This window comes from Gouania willdenowi, chromosome 8 (genome assembly GCF_900634775.1).
Source record: "Gouania willdenowi chromosome 8, fGouWil2.1, whole genome shotgun sequence".
Classification (NCBI taxonomy): domain Eukaryota; kingdom Metazoa; phylum Chordata; class Actinopteri; order Blenniiformes; family Gobiesocidae; genus Gouania; species Gouania willdenowi.
Window position 1 is genome coordinate 11909629 of NC_041051.1, and position 26825 is coordinate 11936453.

The 26825-nt window shown below is 38.8% G+C and overlaps 1 protein-coding gene across 2 annotated transcripts in view; it reads left to right on the forward strand.

Annotated features, from left to right (window-relative positions):
- cacna1ha (calcium channel, voltage-dependent, T type, alpha 1H subunit a) overlaps positions 1–23356 on the forward strand; it is a 165772-nt gene extending 142416 nt beyond the window's left edge. For both annotated transcript variants that reach the window (XM_028454330.1, XM_028454331.1), the window contains exons 29-38: positions 500–609; positions 1969–2102; positions 3089–3159; positions 4722–4800; positions 10384–10505; positions 12243–12401; positions 12486–12626; positions 14291–14459; positions 17440–17579; positions 17664–23356. In XM_028454330.1, coding sequence (XP_028310131.1) covers positions 500–609; positions 1969–2102; positions 3089–3159; positions 4722–4800; positions 10384–10505; positions 12243–12401; positions 12486–12626; positions 14291–14459; positions 17440–17579; positions 17664–18965 — 2427 coding nt within the window. In that variant the 3' untranslated portion in view covers positions 18966–23356. The remainder of the gene's footprint in view (positions 1–499; positions 610–1968; positions 2103–3088; positions 3160–4721; positions 4801–10383; positions 10506–12242; positions 12402–12485; positions 12627–14290; positions 14460–17439; positions 17580–17663) is intronic.
- The last annotated feature ends 3469 nt before the right edge of the window (positions 23357–26825 follow it).

Below are 26825 nucleotides of genomic sequence, written 5' to 3' on the forward strand. Positions count from 1 at the left end.
TCATTTTAATGTGACATCTGACAAATTTAGAAATGAGTTTTGGGGTATTAGTGTCATCGACCATGCAACAGGTGATTAGTCTGACCAAGTTCATCACATCACACACTTAGAACTCCTACTTTGACGACAACATTAATAAGTCGTGTTGGGTTTCGCTGACTTGGCGTCCGAGGAAAGCTGATGCTGAGCAGAAAATGTGTTACCCCGATTGTACAGTGTAATCTGACCCTCTCAAAAGGTAATAACAGGCTTTAATCCAGGGTTTCCCAAATGGGGGTATGACATAGTCTAAAAAAGTCGCAAACAGTAAAAGTTAAAACCATTTTACTCCCTTTTCCCTCTAAGCTCTGATATCATATACAGCCTCTATAACTAGTGTAATGATGGGTATAAATATTACCATTCAACCATTTTTTTATTTTAATCATAACATATTTTGTATATTCATTGATTTATTTATAATGAGCATGTTGTATTTATTCTGCCTTTGTCTCCTCAGTATTTAGAGGAGGTGTTGAAGTACTGCAACTACGTGTTTACCTTCATATTCGTAATTGAAGCGCTGCTGAAATTGGCGGCATTCGGCATACAACGCTTCTTCAAAGACAGGTAACGCAATGAGAGCGTTAATGTGATGACAGTGTGCTGACAAAATGAATCATGTTGAGCTGTTAATCATCTTCTATGTCACTGATCTGACCAGTTTATACAACCTGGCAAACATTGACTATCAGCAATAAGGTAGCTAAAGTGACGAGTGATTCAAAAAACAAACAAAAAAAATCGTAATTTAACTCTTCTATTATCCTCAAATATTATTAACACATTTGACCCTTATGGTTAATCTGACCCCAGGGATATTTGCCTCCAGAAAATGATTATCAGAAAATTGTTGACCAAGTGTTCAGCACATTGAAAAAATATCATCTTGATCATTTTACGCTTAAAGGTTCCATATCATGCTATTTTTCACCCATCTCCATTTGTTCTAAGAACCCCAAAACATAGTATTTGAGGTTTATTTTCCCAAACTCGCCTGTTTTCCAGAGTTTTAGCCTCTGAAAAGTCACTTTCTGAGCAAACAGGCTGATTTGTGGCCTACTTATGCATATTCACGAGTGGGCGTGTCTATAGACGAGACACTGACTTCCTCCTCCCCGCAAGGTGACGTAGAGCCAGAGGACGGCCCGCCCTCCTCCCACCCACTCCGAGCTCATGCTGCTTTATAAATATGAGACAGAGCGTGGGGACAAACATAAACTGTAGAAAATACATACATAGCACTGTGCGAAGGACGCTGAAATGCTCACCTTTGTGGGCGTGTCTGTTTACATGTCAATCACGGCAGAGAGCTTCCTGGAGGTGCAGCTTCTCCAGCTCAGTGCCGCGTCAAAATAAAATCAAATCAAAGTGGGAACATGTCATCAAATTGTAGCGAGGTGTTTGTGCTCACCCTGCAGTAAGAAAGGAGCAAATCACCCTCTAACGATTGAGGGAATCAATGAAAAAAACACTTTGGACATGTGTATGAAGCCTTAATAACACTTTATGATGTTTAAAGCACAGAAAAGTCCATTTAGCTTAACATGGACCCTTTAATCAATTGTACCCATCAAATTAGGGGAAGAAAGCATAAAAATAATGTCAACTATCCTTTTTTGAATGATAAACATTGAATGTGCTCAAATTCCCCCCAAGGATAATAGGAGGGTTAAAGTTGTTGTGAACCATTTTATCAGAATTCCGATGTTGTTTTCACACCTTTTTTTTTTTTTTTTTAAAGTAATTGACTAATCCCTGAATTTGCTTTAATCCTAAAAAACAAAACTGTTTTTTTTTTGTCATTAACTGTTGATTACTTCCATTCACTACGACCGCTCACTCATCAACCCTGTATTTAATGTTGTGGTGTGTGTTTCTGTGTTTCATTTATTTTTTTGTGGCTAAAACACCAACGTGTGTGTTTAGGTGGAATCAGCTTGACATCGCTATCGTGGCTCTGTCCATCATGGGCATCACACTGGAGGAGCTAAAGATGAGCGCTGCTTTACCCATAAACCCCACCATCATCAGAATCATGAGAGTACTCAGGATAGCAAGAGGTACGCGCACACACACACACACACACACACACACCACACACACACACACACCACACACACACACACACACACACGCAGACACATTTTGCAATCGATATGATCAGTTTTCTACTGATTGACGCAAATTTAAAACTACTAGTGCTCTCACTAGTGCCTATATACTGTTTCACTGTAACCCTAGCAAGGGTTTGGGGTCAATTATACAGTAAATGTATTTTTACAAATCTGCTGCAGTCATAATTGTAAGTAAATTGTAATTGAGTTTAGATAATTGACTTTGTAATTGCAATTGCCATAAAAGTTCCGTAAAAATGGTCAATTTTAATTTAACTTTAAACCGGGGAACCATGTTTCAGTTCTATATGTACATTTCTATGCATACATAGTTGACAATTATTAAAATATGTTTCATATCAAGCATTCCCACATTTTACCATTAAGAAAAATATAAATCAAGGGCTATAATGACACAAAAAATGCTCAGACATCCAGACCAAAAATATTAAAACCTATATTTTCATTGATTAGGAAGCATAACAGGGTAACCGATAGATAGGAAAGAAATTGATTAATTGATTGATTGATTATACTTTATTAGATGATTATACTAAATTAGATGATAATTGTCTTTAGTGTATTTTACAGCTGATTTAGGACCTGTTATCAATCATAATAAGATGCTAACAGAAAGCTAACACAAGAGTAAAGGGAACTTTTACTTTTATTAGGTTATTTGTTTCAGGCTCAGTAATTATGATTAATTGTAATTGAACTTTAGTAATTGAGAACATAATTGTAATTGACTTTCTGGGAATAAAAAAAAAGAATTGGCATTTAATTGGAATTGTAAAACATGCTGTTCAGTGTAATCGGAACTGAATTGTAAATGAACATGGGTAATTGAAAATGTAATTGTAACTGAAAAATGTAATTGAAAACCAACCCTGACAGTAGTAGTAAATAACTCTTAGTGTTTGTCTGTATAGTCCTTAAACTCCTGAAGATGGCCAAGGGGATGAGAGCCCTGTTGGACACCGTCATGCAAGCACTACCACAGGTAAACAACTATTTATTTATGACATTAAAAACAATAATGATGTTACAGACAACAAGGATAGTGAACAGAAATATGAGTTCATTTTGAATAAGGGTACGTGTAAACTACATCCTGCTCCTTCTCAGGCATAGCTACCGACAGAAGAACGTCTTTGTTGCTTCCTTATTTGTTGAATTTTTGATTTTCTTTATTCTTTTGGAAGTGTTCACAACATGTACAGTACAAATAAACATAGAATAACTTGGTAACATATCGGACACATTAAAATGTCTCTTTTTACGCAAAACTAAGTGAAATCAATGCTTTCCAAGTGAGTACACAACTTAAAGCACAGTTGGATTTGTAATGTGTCCTTCTGAAAAATGTCCTTTATTTATGAAGTCAGTTTGTTTATTAATCATGTTGTTGTTGAGTTAATGTTTTAACTGCTGATATTAAATTTTATTGATTTGTAAACTGTTAAATGTTTTCTATTGGACTTTTTAAATCATGTAAAGCACACTGAATTGCCTTGTGTATAAACTGCGCAATACAAATACGTTTGCCTTGCTTTGCCTTTTCTTTAAATGGTTGCATGATTGACGATCATTAAGTATTATTCATAAGTTTATGTGATAAACGTAAATCTACAGTAGGTTGTATTGTAAATTAAAGAAAGCTACCTGCAAGCAAACAGTCGCACCCAACAAACTCTGTAAATGTCATTGCTATATGTGTAGCATGTAGTTTTGATAAAATAAGGCAACGTATATTCAAAGGTATAAAGAGTACTGATATATTCTACTCAAGTAGAAGTACTATCACTCGATTATAATTGTACTCAAGTACAAGCACAAGTAAGTCATACATAAAATACTCAGGTACAAGTAAAAAAAGTAGCTCAATTCAATAGTACTCAAAGTAAAAGTTACTTTCACCCCCCACGTTTATTTTTGGTAATAAATCTTGCCACGGTTCCCTTGCGTACAGTAAACTTAATTTATTTTCCACAAAGGCATCTGTATAAAATAAAAGGTTTATCAAAATGTACAATACTTTTAAATAAAATAACACCAATGAATTCACTTCAAAATTAAAAAAAAAAAAAAATGTATAGCTACATTTATAAATTCTAAAACTGAGAAAATAACCAGCATTTAATGCTGTTTTGGCGCCGTGTATTACGTTTAATCTGATTAGTTGGCTATGATGTGATACATTTAATTGTTGTCTGGTTATTTTTGTAGTTTCACAAAGTCCGTTGATCATATTAAAAGGAAAAATAATAATTTACTCAGTATCAGTTGGGTGTAGAAATGTAACAAATGACTTTACTTATTTTAAAACGCACTTAAGTACAAGTAAAATGACTGATTTAGAAATATACTCAAAAAAGTACAAGTACCTATAGAATCAACACAATTACAGTAACGTGAGTACTTGTAATCCATTACTTTCACCTCTGCGTATATTGGTAACAAGTTTATTCTGTACGTTTCCTGAATGGTTTCTCAGCAGCGTTAGCACTGATGCTAATTTGGTTGTTGACTAATGTTATATGTTATAATGTGTTTACTTTTAAGGTTGGAAATCTGGGACTCCTCTTCATGCTGCTGTTCTTCATCTACGCAGCTCTGGGAGTGGAGCTCTTTGGCAAACTGGGTCAGTCACGCTACCAAGAGAAATCATGCATAGCTACCACACAAACCCCCCCCACACACACACACACACACACACACACACACACACACACACACACGGGTCAACACGACGCCGCAATTGAAAAGGTTTCGTATCCAGTCATGACGAGCAGTCACGGCTTAGAGTAAATTGTCTTCCTTTTCAGCGGCGTTGTCCCAACGCTCCCGTCACTGATCACAGTTCATCTATTTGACCAGAGAGGAATCCCATTTGCGTGATCACATTTGGCTTCCATAATACGCTGCCTCCATCAAAGTCATTTTCTTAAAGACTGTCATAATGTGGGAAGAAATGGGATTTGCACAAAAAAAAAAAGGGCATTTAGGATGAGAAAATAAGACTTGTTGATAGAGAGGGATGATTTTAGTAAAATCTTGTTATTGTTCCACTCAGAATCTACTTTTTACAGTTTCATAAACGCATGCCTCTATGGATGCTGTGACGATTTATTTTAGGATGGGGTTTTACGAGATATTGGAGCTCAAGTATTAGCATTAAAACTATATGCATGTAAACAAACCTGAATCCATGTATTGATTTTTTTTGGTAACATTTACATATAATAAAAAATTAACCCATGGTTTTTCACCCTTGGGGTCGTTACCCCATCTGGGGTCACCTGAAATTTCTATTAATACAATTTAAAAAATACTGGTTAGAATCATATATTTTTAATTCATTTTTAGGATGATATTTTACCGTGTATATACAGCGCATTCGGAAAGTATTCAACCGCCTTGACGCTATGTTTTGTAATGTTAAAATTGATCAAAAATTGATCAAATTCTTAATTTTGTCAAAAAAGTTTTTTAGGATTTTTTGCCATTTCATTAAAAATCAAACACAAAAATATCACATGTACATAAGTATTCACACCCTTTACTTTAACACTCAATACTGAGCTGAACCTGTTTCCACTGATTGTTGAGATGTTTCTACAAATGGACTGGAGCACACCTGTAATAAATTCTACTGATTTAACTTGATTTGGAAAGGGACACACCTGTCTATTTAAGGTCCCACAGCTGACAGTGATTGTCCGAGCAGAAACCAAGCCGTGAGGTCCAAGGAACTGTCTGTAGACCTTTGAGACAGAATTATATCAAGGCACAGATCAGGGGAAGGATATAAAAAAAATTGGTGCAGCATTGAAGGTCCCGAAGAGCACAGTGGCCTCCATCATTCGGAAATGGGAAAAGTTCAAAACCACCAGGACTCTCCCCAGAGCTGGCCGTCCGTCCAAACTAAGCAATCGGGTGAGAAGGCGTTGGTCAGGGAGGTGACCAAGAACCCGATGGTCACTCTGACAGAGCTTCAGCATTACCCTGAGCAAATGGGAGAACCTTAATGAAGTAAAACCATCAATGCAGCACTTCACCAATCTGGCCTTTATGGAAGAGTGGCCAGACAGAAACCTCTCCTCAATAAAGGGCACATGACAGCCTGCTTTGAATTTGCCAAAAGGCATGTAAATGACCCTCCAAACATAACAAACAAGATTCTATGGTCCGATGAAACAAAAATAGAACTATTTTGCCTGAATGCTAAGTGTCACGTTTGGAGGAAACCAGGCACTGCTCATCACCTGGCAAATACCATCCCTACACTGAAGCATGGTGGTGGCAGCATTATGCTGTGGGGATGTTTTTTGGCAACAGGGACAGGAAGACTTGTCAGGATACAGGGAATGATCCATCCATCCATTTTCATACCCGCTTATTCCCGTTTTAACAGGGTCGCGGGGGTCTGCCGGTGCCAATCTCCGGCTCTCATAGGGCGCTGGGCGGGGGTACACCCTGGACAGGGCGCCAGTCCATCACAGGGCAACACAGACACAGACAACCATTCACTCTCTCATTCACTCCTATGGGCAATATAGAGACTCCAATCAACCTTACAGTCATGTTTTTGGATTGTGGGAGGAAGCCGGAGTACCCGGAGGAAACCCACACAGCACGGGGAGAACATGCAAACTCCACACAGAAAGGACCCAAGTCCACCCCAGGGCTTGAACCCAGGACCTTCTTGCTGTGGGGCGGACGTGCTAACCACTAAGCCACCGTGCGCCTATACAGGGAAAGATGAATGCAGCAATGTACAGAGACATCCTGGATGAAAACTCTGGACCTCAGACTGGGGCGTCGGTTCACGTTCCAACAGGATAACGACCCAAAACAAAGATAAAGAGTGGCTTCGGGACACGTCTGTGAATGTCATTGAGTGGCCCAGCCAGAACCCAGACATGAACTCAATTGAACATCTGTGGAAAGACCTGAAAATAGCTGTGCAGCGACGCTCTCTGTCTAACCTGACAGAACTTAAGAGGTTCTGCAGAGAACAGTGGGAAAAAATCCCCAAATGAATGTGTGCCAAGCTTGTAGAATCCTACCCCAGAAGACCTGACGCTGTAATTGCAAAGTATTAAATGAAGAGTGTGAATACTTATGTACATGTGATATTTTCATGTTTTATTTTTAGTGAAGATAATTTATTTCACTTTGTCTTTATGGGGTATTGCGAGTAGATTGATGAGAAAAATTAAGTACTTCATCCATTTTGGAATGAGGCTTTAATATTACAAAATTTAGAAAAACTGAAGGGGGTTGAATACTTTCCGAATGCACTGTACACTAGTATTTTGTTGTTCTTTTTCTATTGATTTTTTTCTGTTACATTTACATATAATATATTACCAAAGGTTTTTCAACTTCGTGACCCCATGTAGGGTTGCGTGGAAATAAAATGAGGTCGCCTGAAATTTCTCGTAATAAAATTTAAAAAATACTGATTAGAATTATATATTTTTATTCATTTATTTTCTGCAATTAAAAAAAAAAAAAACAATACATGTATCACAGAAATAGGCATACAGTACAGGAAGAGGCAGAAAGGTCAAAGAACTTAAATAATTATTATTCTTTTTGAATTTAGAATACCACACACAATTCCACACAACTGTATTCTATACTTTCACTTTCTCAAATATGAATCTAGTTAAAATAAAATGCAGCACAATAAATATCTGAGCTGGCACATCTCGTTGCTTAGTGCACTAATACTGGCTACTCTGTGTCTGTATTTGTAACCCAGTATAAAAAACTTATTTCAAAAACTAATTTTAGAGAAAAAAAAAATCAGTATCAATTTTTTTTACATTTTTTACTCTGGCTTTTTGTAAACATTTTCACCCTATTTCTCTTCTTTGGTGACTGATATCTGGAATTTGAAATGTGGCACAGATTTCCTCTCATTCTTCTCGAGACTTGTGTTACCGTGACCTGACAAAGACATTTCCTGATCGCTGTTTGGATCCTTTGAAAACATCACGAGGGACCTTTTGTTAAATTGTCTCAGACAGATTGCTCTCATCACCTCTCCTGTGTCACGTCTGCAGGGACTCACCACCATACCTGTATCTAAATGACTTCATTCAACATCATCTGGGACCTCAACAGGATTCAAGATTGTAAAATTGGAGTCACAGATATTTCAGACCATAATGCGATTCAGGCTTTTATAAACTTGAAGTAAACAAAAGAAGAAAAAAAACACACTATCTAAATGACATGAAAATGAACTTAAACTTTTCATTGTCGTGCCAAATGGCTTTCTGAGATCAATAACACTAAACGAAAAGCCTACACACAAAGGAAGTAATGATGAGAAGCCTAAAAATGTAGCAGAAATTAAAAGAGCAATACATTATTAGACCACATCAGATTTGGACCTGGAACAAAATGTACGAATAAAGTGCAAAAATCATTATTTATTACTTAAGCTTTTTGCCACAGATTGCAAACAATGTCCTTTTATTTCCTGTGATTTTTTCTTTTTTTTTTGACTAATTAACTATTAGTTATTAACTACCACTTTAAAATTTGGTTTTCATTAGTTTAATTTAGTTTTTGAGTTGTAATTTATTCATGAAATACGTTAGTTGCATTATGAAACATGATGTTACTTGTTCCCTGCACTGAATTTCCTTTTTAGTTTTCTTAAGCTTTTTGTCACAGATTTCAAACAATGTTTCTTTATTTCCTGTAATTGGACGACTGCACCTCTACCTTTGTTTTCACGCAGACGATTAGTTTAATTTATTTATTTTTTTTAATTTTTGACTCATAATGAAATATGATGTCACTTGTTCCGTTAGTTCAATAAATTTGAAAATGTATTATTTGTCAGGATTATTTTGGGGGGCGATGGGCACGGGTGGGGCTCCAAAGTTCACCAAAAAGGATTGACAACCACTGCCTTAGTGTCACAAAATGAAGCACAAATTGTGACGTAAAGCAGACATTGGTGTCCTGAGCGCTACTACGTTACATGCTCACATGGGTCTAATAAGGAGATCGGTGGTCGACCTTGGTCCAATGCTGGTTTGATATCACAGGAAGTGGCAACAAAACCAGTGTTTAAGACTTGTCATGATTTGGTTAAAAATACAGGCAAACTTGTCAAAAAAATAGGACTTAAAGTGCTTTATATAATGATAAATCACTGTATGAATGAATGCACATGAATGCAAACTTGACATTTTGTGTTATTATGTGTGTGTGTGTGTGTGTGTGTGTGTGTGTGTGTGTGTGTGTGTGTGTGTGTGTGTGTGTGTGTGTGTGTGTGTGTGTGTGTGTGTGTGTGTGTGTGTGTGTGTGTGTATCTGATAAATATGTACATGTGTGAATATTGTATATATACATATATATATATGTCTTCTATATTAGATAACAGTCTTACTGTTATATTTACATATATAATACTATTTTTAATACAGAAAGCCAAATAATATAATTATTACATATTGGAAAAAGGGTAGGATTTAATTCTTCCTACACCTTTTCAGGCATGCTAATCAGATATGAGATATGTATGTATGTTGATAAGTATGTGTGGGTCTAATTCAATATTTTATATATTTTTTGTACAACTATATTTTTCACAAGATATAATTTGTTTTATTTATTTACATCAAATGGTTTATATATTTTTGGATGTGTGTAGTTTTGATTGCACAAAATGTATTAAATGTCAAATGCCTGGAAAAAATAAATAAATTAATAATAATAATAATAATAATAATAATAATAATAATAATAATAATAATAATAATAATAATAATAATAAACATGATGTTCGATTAATTCAGTTCCATTCACCTTTATATGTGAATTGAACTGAATGAAATGTATTACCATTGTTGGTATTTTGCTATGTATTCTTGTATATCTTAGTTAGTGATTATTTTGTTTAGTATATTGTGTATTTCCAAAAAAACAGAAGCAATATGATCAAACTTGTTGATTAACAAATGGGGGTGGGATTAAATAAATCTTTACTTATCCCACTCCCTTTCGAGGAGACGTATTATTTCAATTAGTCGTGCACATCTATTATTTTAAACATCTCTGATTGATTTCTTTCTGTTGGAGTTTCCCTGTACACAAGGAGTCTTTTTGTTCCTTTTGCTCGAAAAAAAACCAATAAATGAAAATGATATTTGCAGTTTTGAAACATCATACATTGTGTTTTATCTTTAACACACAGAGTGCAATGAAAACAACCCATGTGAAGGACTGAGTCGTCACGCCACCTTTGAGAACTTTGGGATGGCCTTTCTCACACTTTTTCGAGTTTCCACCGGTGACAACTGGAACGGGATTATGAAAGTAGGACACACTATTAAGTGCAATCACGCATCTGATAAAGTTATTAAGTGTTATTTAAGTATCGAACCTAACACTAAGATGCTTAGAACCAAGTCAGATCACACGTAACTTCTTAAATGGTATGTAAATGTACCTTTTAAAAAAAGGACTATCGTCCAATGTATTGTACAAACCCAAAAAATTATTTTTGGAGTTTGGGACCAGAAGGTTTATTTTTATCATGTAGATCAGTGGTTTTTTGGCTCAAGTACCCCCTTTGTCCTATTTCTGAATCCAAGTACCCCCTTTGTCTGACAACAATAGAGGATTTGCTATAGAGCATATTGATGGAATGAATGAGTGATAACACACATTTTAAAGAATCTCATTTTGTAAATAAATGTAATGAAACCGTATTTAGTGCCTCCTGAACCCCATTTAACCCTTTAACACCTACCGCGTTGTTGGCGACACATCCTGATATGCCAACATTAAAATTACCGTAACTCTGTTAAAACTCACTAAATCTCAAAAAATCTACTGATATTACACTGGCAGAACATGTAATAAATTGTAAAAAAAAATAAACAAAAAATACTGCCAAATTTTGGAAGTCTAATGCTGCGTTCACACCGGATGCGTCACTAAATGTCCGTACGTCCAGATTACATACAAAGTGAACGGATAGATGCGTCCCAGATGTAAAATCTTTCATGTGCAGCGGTGCAGTTCGATCCGCGCGTCAAGAGCGTTGGCCGTGTCAGCGCGATCCCGATTTTAAGTCATATTCGCACATTAGCAAGAGTTGAAAATATTGAACTCTTGGGACTGTTTTGCATAACGAAAGCCAATCAAAGTCTTTGTTGACGATGATGTCAGGCCGTCAACACGGACACTGGTCTGTTCACCCATTCAACCATGGAGTAGAAGCTGTGTGTGACCACCTGGAGCTGTATGACACGGCCTTTATAACCGGGACCGGACTAGGAAGGATTAGGTGTGGAGGAGAATCAGTAGTTTTCATCTTTGAAAGTCAGCACTGAGCTAGGATAGCAATAGCAGCTAATCACACCGGCTTTTTTCACTGGTGGTTTATGTTTATGAGAGGAGAAAAAGAAGCGCTGCTCCTCGCTTCAGCAGGCAGTGAAACCCACCCAGTTGGATGTGTCGCTGGTGGGCGGGGCTTTGCTTCCAACACGCATATGAAGCAAACGGGGACATTTTTTGATCCTGCAAAGCCTGCGAAACGTTTCTTGCGGCAGATGCGTTTGGTGCCACAGAATATGCATTTAGTGTGAACGCAGCATTAAGTGTTATGGGGAAAAGTGTCAAAGTGTCAAAATAATATACACAAAAAATCAGGCGAAGTTAATAATACAGGTGTTAAAGGGTTAAACTCCAGGCGACCCCATATGGGGTCCTGTTCCCATGGTTGAAAAACACTGATCACTCCTGAATGGACTTATTTCAATAGTTTTTATCATTTCCTGCCTGGCGTGGGACCAAGATGTATTTTCAGTTCATGTTCTAATCAAGATCATTTCCATCATCATTATTATGATTATCATTTTTTAACTAAAAATAAACATCATGAAACCCCATATTTTTAATACTTTTACTTGTTAATTTTCTGCTCTCTCTCTCAAGTACCCCCCTGTATTGCTATCGCGTACCCCCATTTCGGAAACAGTGATGTAGATTATTTTGTTGCTACTTTTTTAGGCTCTTTAATGTTTTTGTGTCTCTTGTCTCCTTAAGGACACGTTACGGGAGTGTCACCCTGAGGACCGCCACTGTCTGCCATACCTACCCTTAGTTTCACCCATTTACTTCGTCACCTTTGTGCTCATGGCTCAGTTTGTTCTGGTCAACGTAGTGGTGGCCGTGTTAATGAAGCATCTGGAGGAAAGCAACAAGGTAAAGCGACAAGAAAAGCCATGAGAAAGGTTCTACGTCATATTTCTGAGACCTTTAATAACGTCAAGGCGTGCGCTTTTGCAGGAGGCGAAGGAGGACGCAGAGATGGATGCTGAGATTGCTTTGGAAATGGCTATGGAGAGACAACACAGACTAAGCACAACCTCTAGCAGCAGCTCAGCTGATGGGACCTATGTTGGGCCATGCCCTAACTCACCTGGTCAGGTGAGAGATGGGGTGTTTCTTTATCCCTCGGGGAACCTTTAAAGAAAAGTACACTTAGAGCTTAGGAACCAAAATGGTACCCCCCCCCCATTTTTTTCTCATCAGATCTTTTCAAAAACTTCAGACATAACCATGTATATAAAGCTTTCATTATAGTCCTGTATTTCTTTTTACCTTGTTATGCCCTTTCTGTCATAAAAACATATTTTTTTTCATTAAGAAAAACACAAAATGTGCATTTTTTCAAAAAGTGGAACATTTGGTATGACGTTATTACGGACTTGAGTTGGTCAATAATTGATAGGAACATTGATTTTGAGGCATTCTTACTTTTAGAGCCATGAGCATTTATTGAAAAAAAATAATAAAATATATTTGGGCTTCGGTACCAAAATGGTACACTTCATAAAAGTGTCTTCAAAATGTCATATGCAAATATTTTTTTCCCACTTTTTTACATCAGATCTCTTCAGCAACTTCAGATTTCAAAGGTGCAGTCCGCAACTCTCAGATCCCTCACTCCCCTTCCCTCCCCGCTGCTCTCTTGCCCTGCCTCCAAACTTTCCAAAGTCCCTCCCTCAGAGGAGCTACTAAGCTAACGTTAGCCCGACAGTAACATCCCAGTAATATAACATGCTCTGTTAAAAGCATATTACTGCAGCGCTTCTCTCTCTCAATGTGCACAAACCTCAGCAGCAGCAGCAACAACACAGTGTCACTTACAGCAGCTCACACGGAGACTGCTGCACGCACTCGAACAAACAACACATGCACTACAGAGTTCTAGTGTAACAATTACAAGTCAAACATAATGTAAATCAAGCAGCAGTAATTACCTTTCAAGTAGAAAAGTCACCAATTCCATCTTCTACTCCTCCAGACCATACACTGTAAAAAAGACTGCACTCCAGCCCAGCCACCGGAAAGGGGCGGGGCCTGTGAGCAACAGTTGTCAGACAGCCCATCAAACACAATCCTGGCTCTGATTGTTTTTTATTTTGCTCAGACGTGGTGCATTCTGGCAATTAGCCAAAGGCTGCAGCAGCAGCAGCAGGGGGGGCTCAATGAGTCTGTTTTTTTTTACACAAACTACTACTTTGATGTAAAGCTGTCCTTACATAGTGACAGCTTTAGTAAATATGACAAAAAGTAACTTTTATAAGAGTTGCAGACTGCACCTTTAACCAGAAATATAAAGTTTTTCATTATAGTTTTATAGCTTATTTTTCTGCCCTTTTTGTCATAAAAACAATAGTTTTTGATGATTAAAACACAAAATATGCATTTTTTTTCCCCAAAAAAATAAGATGAGTTTTGTATTTTGAAGGTAGCGGCTTAGCTTTATTAGGTATTTAAGCAAAAACCACTATTATATGTCAGGATAACAGTATATCCCAAATATGTGCTTATAATGGGAGTCAATAGGACCAAATCGGTTTTTTTTTACATCTTTTCTTCTATACATCTTGCAATAAAAGTGCTCATGGAATTATGAACATGACAATAAAAGAAAACTCCTGGCCAAGGTTTATACAATTAGTCTTTAAACTGAATGAGATATTGGTCATTTAAAAAACGGAATAAGCATCAGACTATATCAGAGCACTGTGTTTATCCTCAGATGTTCATGCTGTGCGTAATAAGGTCTCTGTCTCCCTCTGTAGGAGGAAGACCTGCAGGACAAGGACCAGGATCTGCTGACATCAGGAAAAATGTCTGTATCCAGGATGCACTCGCTTCCTAACGACAGTTATATGTTTAGACCTGTACGACCAGCCAGTGCCCCCTACCCATTGGAAGAGGTGGCTCTCAACCCCCAGAATCAGCATTTAGGTAACTGATCATTTCAAGCTTTTTTGTATAAATCAACTTACATTTAATGGCTGTAAAGTTGTGGCATTCTCTCTCTGCTGTGTATTTAATACTTGTGTATGTGTGTCCTAACCTTTAACATCCTCCTTATATCTGGATAAGATAACAAATTGTCATGCGTTGTATTCTTTTTAAAATGCATTTGTATTATCTAATATTAGTTATAGATTATTTCTGTTTTTATATATTTGACGTGCATTACAATATGAAATTTTAATATTCATTTTTTTTTTTTTTTTTGGTGTGGTGATATTAGAGGACAATAACTGGCTTTGAAATATGATTCTAGTTTTTTGCAGCATGCAGCAGCCCTGATCCCATATATGTCTTATAACTGATGTTATGTTGCTTTTTGTTGAAAATCTGGCCCTGTTGTATTCGTCAATGCAGAGTTACAACTTTAGACAAACACACAATTGTGATTTAAACAAAGTTTCACCTCCAAGCAAGCAGGCAGCCAAAACTAAAGGCTTTGAGATTCATACATTTGTTATAATTTGTATGCATCTGAGGAATTAACTAAAAAACATTAGCCCGAGTAATGTTGTGGTATTTCAACTTGAATGCAGGTTCAATTCTGATATATTCACTCATTAAATAACTCATTATAACAATGATGGTTTCTTTATAGTTCCAGCTTACTATTTGGAGTCAGATTTTCTAAGCACTGACAAGTCCTGTTTTATCTTCAGTCAGAGTCTAATGGAGTGTTGTGGTCGGGTCATGGACAGGCTCGGCTATGTCCAAAGGTACAAACATTAGCGGATGAGTTGATTTACGTGAAGCTCTGCAACCTTCACTCAAACTCATCTGCTTAGCTTTGAAATGACTCAGTCTCTTATAAGTTACAGTCAGTTGCAAAATCCAAAAAATAATTGAACACATTTATAAATGTTCACTATGTATTAATATGTGCTGTGCGTATCCTTATATTGAAGGGAAGCACCAAGTAGAATTTTGCTAATAGCACTCTATGACTTTTTATTGCTGTGTTTTAATCATCATGTTTAGTGAAACTGTGTGTGCAAAAGCCCAAAGGTTTTGCACTGTTACACGAATAATGTAGTATAATAATGTACTTACCGGTGCATCTCATAAATTTCCCAATTTTTTTCATTTTAATTGTATTTATTTATTCATTGTTTTAAGGTTGTACGTTTAAAGTTAGTGTCACCAGCATAAAATAATATTAAAACCAATGAGCTTGTGTTTTTATAATCACAATAATTAGTAAAAGTCAGTGCTGAACTACAACACAGATCAGTGTTTTTCAACCTTAGGGATGGGACCCCCATTTGGGGTCGCCTGGAGTTTAAATTTTGTAGGTATTATTCTTTTACAAATTAAAGCCACACACAATCTCAAACAACTGTACTGTATACTGTATGTAACAACTGTATACATTCACTTTGTCAAATATAAATCTAGTTAATAATAATAGTAAAATGCAGTTTAAAAATATCTCAGCTGGCACAACTTGTTACTAACCCTGGTAGCTCTATTTTTATACAGTACAGTATGACATATTTGAACAAAAAGGGGTTTCAAAATGGGGTCACGATCCAAAAAGGGTTGGGAACCACTGTTCTAAATGGTTTCCTTGAAAACACTTCATTATGGTAGAATCTATGAAGTAATTCACCTTTTGCAAAACCCTGCCCACAAACAGTCATTGTCCAATCATACGTCCGAGCAACCGTTACTATGTAAACAGGGTCCGACATGCTTAGAGTGGGCACAATGGTGAAGCGGTGTGCTCATGGCTTGCTCAGATTGGATACCAGGTACCTCAAGTGTTTGGCTGGAGGAGTCGTTTTGTTACCGTTCCCAAAGCCGAAAACACAACTGGAGCGATGTCTACAATGGACTATAAAACTATAAAAACATCTCAGGGATGTGTGTGTGTCAGTATGTGTGTTCAGGATGGGAGATGTGTATGTTTTTAACGTTATGTCATCTTGTTTGCACTAATGTCTATGTTCAGCAAAATGACAATAATGCTTGATTTGATATATACATTCACGTACCTATAGCGCTGTGAGCCCGACTCCATAAACATCAGCAGGCTCGCTTCCCGGAAGTCGTTCTCATGTCAGTTAGCGCCGCTAGCTTGTCCATTTTTATTGGAGATAGATCTAAAATTCCTCATGATGACAGACGGGAGGACAGGCTGATATCTTCTCCTTCTTGTTCGGCGCTTTGTCCACGCGGGACATCCCCGTTGTTTCCTCCTCAGTTCATGGGGAATGTCGCGTCTTGCTGCATAGGCCGGGGTAGCATTCGCTGATCTAGAATGTAAACAATCCGAGCAGTATTTTCCGATACGATCGCAAACAAGCAGACACGAGCAGCAGAAAAAATGGTGCAATTTAGGCGTCCTTGTTTGAAAGAAGTAAAGGAACACACAAGAATGAACAATCTAGGTAAACAAGGTAAAAATAAGAGAAAAAGGTCAGTTGTGAGCTGGAGCTGCTGCTGCGGCCATTCGGTGAATCGCTTCGATAGTTGTAATGTCCCCTTCATAGTTTGTTTCAGTATGTTGAATATATCCCTCCACACATAATGTAACTCCTTTTGCCTGGATATTGTGCAGGTATTGCCCCAAAAAGACTCAGTAACACGCACAGGTAGACTTTTTATAGCCATTCCAGATGAGAGCAACTCAGGAAAATGTAAAAGTAAACAAGGAGGCGGGGCTTTTGCGAAAGGTTAATTGCTAAGCTAACACTTGTTGATAGTGTGGCCTTCTACAGTCATCATTACAGCAGCATGTTTGCATTTGGACATGCATGTGTTTACATCAAAATTGCATGTGTTGAAGTAATAACACTGTATTATATTTTAATCCTTGGTTAGTTACAGAGTAGCTGTTTCCCTATAGAGATTTAAACTGTATAATTGGAACAAGGTGATAAATATTCCACCGTTTTCCCTCCTTCAGTCTCAACGTTGTCGGTCCACTCTCAGCCCTGTGAGAGCCACTCTCTGCTGAAGGTTCCAGATATTTCCCTGCCCACCCTCACCCTGCCACGAATCTCCCCTCCAACCCCCAGCCCCTCCCCCCGCGCCCTGCGTGGACAGGTGAGAAACTTCCCTCCTGCACAGTTAAAATTTAATTCATTGGATTATTGTCTTACGTTTTGTGTTTGTGGGATTTGGTTGCAGGTGGCACTTAAAGTTGATTCTGTGGAATGTGAGGGTTGCGAGTATCAAGAGAGGAACACCTCTATTACTCTGCCTCCTCCATCTCCTTCCTGGCCTTCTTCCTCCTCTCCATCACCTCTTCCTCCTCCTCCGTGCTCCCCTACTGCTTTCCAGGTCTCTCCTCGTTCTCGTTCTCGCCTCCCTCCTGTGCGCTCGTCCCCAGCCCTTCTTCTCCCACCCCCTCCATCTCCACGCCTCCCCCTGCGCACCGCGAGCCTTCGGAGGCCTCGGTTACCCTCTGCCATTACCTTCCCTGACCCCACGGACGAGGAGGTGTACCACATCACCAGCTCCGCCCGCCACAGGTGGAGAGGCGAGGAAGGAGACAGGAAAACTGGCCGCAGTCACTCCCTCTCTCCGTTCACCTTTCCATGTTCTCTAGACTCCTCCTCTTCCTCTCCTCCACCTCCTCCTCCTCTTCTGCCATCTTCTTCGTCCAGGAGTGTCCTCAGTCTGCTGGAATCAGGCGGGAAAGACTTGAGGAAAGGTGTTAGTGGTGAAAACCAGGGGGGCCTCGACAAGCCGCTATCACCCATTGGTCACACCGATGACCAACGGCGGCACTCCATTGAAGTCTGCCTTCCTCAGGCTGTGATCACAGGTGATCACCTGACATCCACGCCAGAGTCCAATTGGTTGGAAAAGGGCGGTCCCGTGCGGGTGCAGTCAGTCAGGAGTACCCCGAGAAAGAAGAAGATGAGTCCTCCGTGTATATCCATACATTCGCCCTCAGAGAAGGAACCCCCGCAGGTTCCCTCTCCTCCAAAGCTGGCAGACTGCAGCACGATGCTGAGACGCAGGACGCCGTCGTACGACCTAGCGCCCCACACACAAGACGTGTCCGCAGGAACGTTCTCCCCGAGACACACGTCCCTGACGCCCACCCACACACCGACCCAGTCCCAGACTTCCACTCCTACACACACTCAGGTGTACACTCCACCTTTTGTAACTACGCCCACGCACACACACATCCCCATCAGCCCAAATGTCTTCATCCAACCACACGCGCCTCTGGTCCCAATGCCTATGCCATTCCCACAGACACGGCCCGTTTCCCCCGCGGCCAGAAACTCCTCCTTCACTGGAGACTACGCGGCCCTTCCACGTTTCACCTTTGACCAACCACAGTCCAGGTACACAAGCGGCGGCCTGTCAGCTGCAATGGCCGACACCAATACAGCCCCGTGCTCTTCCCCGTTTGACAACAGGATGGGAGGAAGCGCAGGTTTCAGTGCAAAGAACCGGAGGACTGCGCAGTGAACACGAATATTTTGGTTTATAATCCTTCTTCTTAAGTCTGAGGAAAAAAAGCCTTGATTGACCTCAGCAAAAGTGACAACTTGGGGAAAAGACCAAAAAGCAGGGTTATAAGAAAGAATTTCCCTGTGAATTCTATGAAGAAGAAGTCCGGGCTCAGGCTCCTGCCAATGGATCAGTCAATGGATCCATTTTCTGAAGGATAGTCCGTTTTCTGAGGAGTTATTAATGTCCCCGGTGTGTGTGAGGGACTGACACTAATGACTCACCTGAACTAAAGCCACCTAACTCGTAGCCAAAGTTTTTTCTTTTTCACACACTCTCCTAATCCACACGAGCCAATCAGGAAGCAGCGTCTGGCTGATTACCTCTGAATGGTTTTTGAATTGCAAGCGTGGAGGGAATTGGGGGATATGCAACTTCAGGTTTTTTACAGAAGTTCTGCTTGCCCCTCCTCAGCTCCTCAATCACATTGATTGGAGCAGCGTGTGCGTGTGTTGCGTGTGTGTGTGTGTGTGTGTGTGTGTGTGTCTGAGTGATTGTACACTCTACAGTCTGTCGTCATGGAAGTCGACAGTGTTGTTTTCGTGCTTGTGTTGACAGAGAGGGGAAGCAGGGCAAGCTGTAATGTGTGTGTGTGTTTTTTTTTTCTTTTTCTTGTGTATCAGTGCAGTGTAAATAAAGGAAAATACTGTATTCAGTGAGATTTAAAAATAGCTCTATCCATATGCACATATTTTTATAGAAATCTACAAAAATGTTTTTGCACACATTTAAAGTTGCTCGTTTTATCCTCCGTTGTCCTCCCGTGAATGTATGTCGCTTTTAAAACTGAAAGACAGATGAAGGAATTTATTTCTCCTCGACTTACAGCGTAAAACAGAGGAGGGGGATTTTATTTTTCTACTTTGAAGAATAGAAAGTCAAAAAACGTGGGATGTGACGTGTCTCTGTTGTCTCAATTTTCTCTATGTCTGGTGTTTCTAGTAACAGTCCATTGAAGGGGAGCTCAGTGATGCCAGATGGATTTTTATCCACCAACACATTTAAAAATGCAGATTTGGCCAAAACTGACAACGAATTAATAAACTATTCCAAAGGGAACAAAAGAAGCTTGACATCAGATTTAAAGTTGAGATGTGGCGTCACTGAGTCTTTCTTCTGCTGCTGTTTTAAAGCTGGATCACCTGTGTTTCTGTACATCTTATGACAACCAAACTAACTAACTTATATGTGTAGCCAGAGTGCAATAATGATATTTACTTGTGGAAAATATAGGAACTTTTACACTAAAAAACAGCCACACTCTTATATTCATATATACTGTAGAGGTGATATATAAATATATATATATATATATATACATATTTATATGTATATGTATATGTATCATACGAACCCATTTTTAATATGATGGTGGAGAGTGTTTTTAAGAGTTCCTGCTACTCTCGATGCTTGTGGCCTATAAGTGTGGCAGGGAAGCGATGTTAGCTACTGTAGACGACGTGTTGCAAAGCTCAGGCCAACCTGCTGATGGTGTACAAGGACATGCGTCTCTGCTGAGGACTCACTAAGCCATTCATTAAGTCATGTTTTATTTATAAACCCCCACAAAGCCATACCTCATTCAAACCTGTCTGCCCTTCATAGCACAATGTCTTGGCTTTCCACATATCAGCCTTTTCCACTGATTAAATATTGCAACGTATAATATGAGCATTCAGCATGTTCCTTTGTGTGGCTGAATTTTCTCACCATTCATGCTTCCACGCTGACACGGCAATTATTATTAATAAATTATTTTTCTTTGGGGACAGTAATTTGGCAGTTGGATACCGGGCGCCTGCAAAAAAATGTAAAAAATTTTGTTTTTTATATATCATATTTTATTTTATTTGTGAGGGATAAGTGCATAGCATGCACAATTCCTCTGCGGTCTTGAAACCAAAGTGCTTTGATGCTGCATTCTGTAATCACTTGAGGCTCGTGCACTTGTTTTTCCTTTTAAATGCCAAAACAGTATATACACAAATAAATATTGCCTACAACTTTAAGAAATTTCTGCTAAATTATTGGGGACTCAAGACTTTCGTTGTCACAATCTATTTCTGCACAAATGAAATGACTCATAAACATCAGATCATCTTTTTTCACAGTTCCATCAGCCCGAGTAGTGTTTCCATGATCTCTGGCATATTGAAACTGTAGAATGTGAAGCTCAAGGAGGAATCCCAAAGTGAGGTCGCCATACATTATGCATAATACGGAAGAGGATTAGGGACACTTCTGAAGGAGGAAATAATTTTTGGCAAAAGAAGAATAAAGTCGAAATGTCGAGAATAAACTTAAAATACAGAATTGTGACGAATGTTAAAGGTTTGCTAATAAAGTCAAAGTTACTGAAGCGGAATATCTCTCAAACTGGACCTAATCTGTTTCCAAACACCTCAATCGATGGACTGAATGCTCCACTTCTTGCAAATTTTACTGGTTTTTCCTTTTGAACAGATTACGTTTTTGGCAATTTCTCTTCAAAGTCCTTAAACACTGTGTTTATGAGCTAAAAGAGAACGAATCTATCTTTTTGAAAGAGATCTTTATCTGTTATTGAACTGAACTTTGGAGTATAGTTTAACGCATTCATCAATACACAACATTTTGTAGACGGCCACGATCTACTGTTTGTTGTAATTTGGTGAATTGGCCAGCTTTCGTAGATTTGACTTTTAAAGCAAACCTTTGACTTTCATCACAATATTGTATTTTGAGTTCTTTTTTTAAATGTATACTTTGATCTCGTCTTTTCGACTTTAATCTCAACATTATTTTTCAACGTTATTCTTGACATTACATTTCAACGTTATTCTTGACATTATATTTCAACGTTATTCTCGACATTTCAACTTTATTCTTGATTTGCCCAAAATAATTTTCTCTGTCAAAATTGGCCCTAATCTGCTTCCGTAGCATAACGTGGCGCAGAATGGAAAACATGTTTGTTGCAGGAGTCATAAGCTTTTTTTTTTTGCAGCTAGTTTTCTCTTCCTGTGCAATGCATCTTACATTATTAGCTATTAGCTTTCTTAGTGTTGCTGCTAATTACTGCTTTTCTCATTAGATGAAACTCTTTAGGTTCTGACATACAAAAGCACATTAAAAATTAATCAGACCTTATCTTTTGTGAAAATTGCCAAAGTTGGTAATTTTCATCATTTTTATAGTGTGCGCTTGATGAAAATGATTTTGTGCTTCGTCTTGCTTCTTTTCTTCTTCTTGCTCTGATGATCGGCAGTGGGAGGTTTTAGTTTATGTAAGAAATGCTTCTTTTCCTGTGATTTGTGTTTGACTCGACAAAGATAAGCCCAATCTAAAGCATATTATCATGATCACCAACACGGTTAGGTAGAGTGACTGCATTACTGTTCTTACCATTTACAGATCTTTTGATCTCATTATTTAAAAATCCTGTTTCTAAGGAAACAGTTTTAACTACTGCATGTTCTGATTTAGAGGAAAAAAAAGAGGATAATCTGAATGTTTTTAAGATTTTGATAACTGCATTTTCAGATGTTTCCCTTTGTAGATTAACTATTGCACTGGGCTCCTGATAATTGGTATATGAATAAATACTAATTAAACAATAGCATTCATTTTTGCCCAGTGTAATACTGGGTGGTTATTTACATATGTGAGGATTGACCTCCTCTCTTTACAGTTTTATAGAGAAATGGAAACTGAGTTGGTTCCGTTTTGTTTTTGGGAACCGACTATGTTTAATGTTAAGGTGAAGTTTCTTCACTTTAACTCCTGATGCTCTAATTAACATAGAAACACTCTGATGAATATTACTATCTAATGTATATTTTATGTAGGAGTAGCCTCAGCCCTGATACTCTGTTAGGGACTGGTCAGAATTAGTGATAGGTTGTGTTCTCATACTGTAGTCCACACTAAGCTGGTTCAGCCTTGTCTTACTGTTTTGATCATGCTCCGCAGAAGTCCGAAAGGTAAAACTGTGATTGAAGTTGACTTTAATGAACGAATCAGAAGCCTTCTTTCTTTCTTTCTTGAGTTCTACCCCTGCCCCCCACCCCCAACCCCATATTAAACTCCAAGCACCCCTAGCCCTAACCCCCCATGGCCTTACAAAGAGGGCAGGAGGTGCACGTGTTCTGTGGTGTCAAAGGACAGCCCACATGTCTGCAATAAAAAAGCTCTCTGTCGTTTCCCATTATGGAGGAATGAGGAGGGATTGGGTCAGCATTTAGACTCAATACACAGTTGGCCTCTATTATTGTATTGTTGCAGATTATTGTGTGATGACCAACTGTTGTCCTGAAGGAGGTTTCCCTGTCAAATAAAATAAATAACTTTTTTTTTATTTTTATTCCTGACATGGTCTGCTCAGTTTCTTGGATGGATGGATGGATGGATGGATGGATGGATGCTGAGTATTATCATTTGTCTTAAAGCTGCAGTATGTAAGTTTTTTTTTTTTTTTTTTTTTTTTGTTTGCTTCATTTGTTTAGAATGCCATAATCCCTTTGAGCATATTGTAATTCAAAGTGTTCTGAGTGGACTCTGAACTTTTGCAGCTTATTTTGGCCCTGTATAAAACCTTTAGAAATCCAGGAGACTGAGGTGACTTTTCAGCCAATCAAGGATCTTTTTACAAACAGAGTGCTTCATGAGCTGTTTCAGGGCATTACTATTGGCTGCCCGACAAAAGTTGAAGTGCGTTCACGTCTTCTGCAGTCAGTGATGTGCAGTTAGTTTAGGCAGGGCAGGCAGTGCCTACCCAAGATTGAACTGATATTTCGATTATTTGTTGAGGAGGCCACACCCTCTCCCGAATCCACATTGCTGCTCTGCCTCTGGCCCTCATAGCCTGTGTTTTTATGTGTTTGGGCATGTGCAGTCAGTTCCCTAATGTGAAGACCATTTACGTAAAAAGGCAGCTCTCTACGCTGCCTTTGGACGTAACCATGCTATGCTAAATGCTATACGTAAGTTCACAGTGCATTAGTGAATTGATACAGCGTGGCCACTGCTGCTAAGTTCTCTTGCTAGTGGGTGGGATAACACTACAGGAAGGATGACAGCGCTAGAGACAATAAAGAAACTTTCTTTTGAGGAAAAACGACAGCTTTTAAAAGATGGGAGACCAACACCTGAGCTACCAGACCTTCAACAAAGGTAAGGTCAGAAAATTGTTCGTAATTTCCACAGGGAATGGTACAAAAGGAAAGATTGGGTTTGTGGATGCGCCTCACTGAACCAGCTGTTCTGAGTTGTTGTCATTTTCTCCATGTTTCTGTGTTTCTGTGCTGCCTTGTTTTGAGATATATCTTGTTGGGAGAGTATGGAAGCTGCTATTGAAGTTTCTTTAAAGCCGATATCTGGAGTTTCTCAGAAACGTCTTGATGTCCCGCCCTAAATCGCTCCACTTCCTCCCCTGCCTCTGCCATCTATTAGAAGCCACGCCTCTACTTTTCTTCATGCGCATTGCGGAACATAACAAGGTTGCATCGGGTTGCATTGATATAGATTTATGGGTCATCAATATTCTTTTGGCGATGGACATTTCTGAGGTAACAGCCAAAATCATATTTACCTGTTTGTTGTTGTGATGTGCGGCCTTGTTTCCATGCACAGTGCAGCACTTTAAAAAGAAAATAGACTAACATAAGACCTCTTTACAGTTATTTGAGTCATTCTGTGCTAGTGCAACTTGCGGCGATGACGCGCTGGTGACGACATGATCTAAGATGGCGGCGGCCCGGGCTACAGCCGACACTATTTAATAAAAGCCTTAAAAGACATGGATATAATGAAAAGAGTGGATGGATGGAGGCATAAGCATGCAGACTTTCACACGGACACACACGGACTTAATAAACACACACGGACCACGGTAAACGGTACAGGCTTCACCGGACGGCAGGCACTAGGACCCAGAGGCGGAGTAAATGCGTCCCCATACTGCTAATATCACCAAGTTTACCATTTTACCTGTTGTTAGAGCTACTATCTTTACCAGGGAGATAATATTTATTCCTGGTGAGTGTTTCCTGAAGTTTTACTGGGCTTTTTACTGGTGATTAGTTCATATCTCCCTTGCGCTCCACGGTCCAAACTGAAACCGTAGCCAGACACGCGCACACACAGTGTGTGATACACGTCATTCAGTCACATTAAGGAAGGTTACGGTCATTATACAGGGTGTATTAAAGAATGAATTAAGAATTGTTTTATCCCGTTCTTCTCCGTGTTATTATCACATTATAAAAAAGTTTATAAATAGCAGGATTTAGTGCTGGTCGCGAACAGTCTTGAGGGAAAATCCTGAGTCCAGGCAGCCCGAGTCCGAGACAAGACCAAGTCAAAATGCTTCCGAGTCCGAGACGAGACCAAGACCTATAAAATTTGGTCTCGAGACCAAGACCGGTCTCGACTACTACAACACTAGGTCTAGGTCAATGATTCAACTGAATTGTTCATAATTAATGAGTAAATTGATTGATAACCTTTTTTTATTTAAACTACTGTGGTTTCTCCCAGTCTGTGTTAAACTAATACATTCCCTTTAATACAGTGTGACTATAGAAGGTGATTTTATGTCTGTCTAAAATAATACAGTGAGCAGGTTACATGTATTCTATAATTTTCTGTCTTTATTTGCATGTTTGGTGTTGAAGTAATCAAAAGTAATCAGTTACATTACTTTAATATAGAGATACTTAGAGTAAGTTTCTGATTCTATTTTTTAACAGGTAACTTGTAATTGTATCAAATTCCTTTTTAAAAGTAACCCTCCCATCACTGTGTATAAGTCCCACCCCTAATATATATATTAGGGGCGGGACTTGATTTAAAAAAATAATCTAATTAACTTGGGTCTTTGTAATTAATAATTTAAATTAATCACATTTTAAGCGCATAACTATATTTGCAAAAATACAGTAAACTCAAACAATTTTAATGTCACAATTGTGGAAAAATTTAACAAATCTAAGTAAAAGTGCCATTTCAATTACATTATGTACTTTTCACAGCAGTGTTGGCTTGAAATGGTAAAAAAAAAAAAAAAAAAAAAAAAAAAAAAAAAAAACAAATCAACATAGTGTTTTTTTTTTTAATTCAAGTAAAATTTGAAATATAAACGGTCATTTGGCCTAAATCTCTTTGGAACTCCAAGTACTAAATAACAGTAGATAAACATTTGAGTGCAAAAAATAACACCCATCAGCCTCACAACACCTTCAGGCCTATTTCTTATCCTTCAGCTCAGACAAACTAGCCAGTTGACATTATCAGAGCTCAAGGAAGATATTTTTTGTCACTGTGTGACCTGCAAGTGAGAACAACCTCACACATGGGACAGAAGTGGCAGGGCTCGTCAGAAAGTTGCGGGCCAGGACAGACAGCTGTGGGCGGGTCCCTGCTGGACTGGACCACCACTGTAGAGGGCAGTTTGTTTTACTGATGGTGGATTCAGCTTTGTACAAAGTCAGGGCCCTGTTACACAGGGCTTCCTCATCTGAATCAGAGTCTGAAGACAAGGAAGAGAAAAGGAGGATCTTTTTCCTTGCTGGCTCCTGTGTGGTGGTGGTATCTTTACGCCGTTCCTGCAGCAGAGCTTCATGGCTGGTCCAAACCTCTTCTCTCTCTCCTCTTGAACGACACTTTAAATCCTTAAAGCATGGGTTGAGCACAGTAACCATCTTGAGCCATTTACAGTTGAGAGTAGCAACACGTTGGGACCAGCTCTGACGGAGTTAACATGACCAGCTTGTGCTTCTGTCTAAAGCAGCAACAACAGCCTCTTGATTCTTCAGTAGACAAGTGATCATTTGAAGCGTT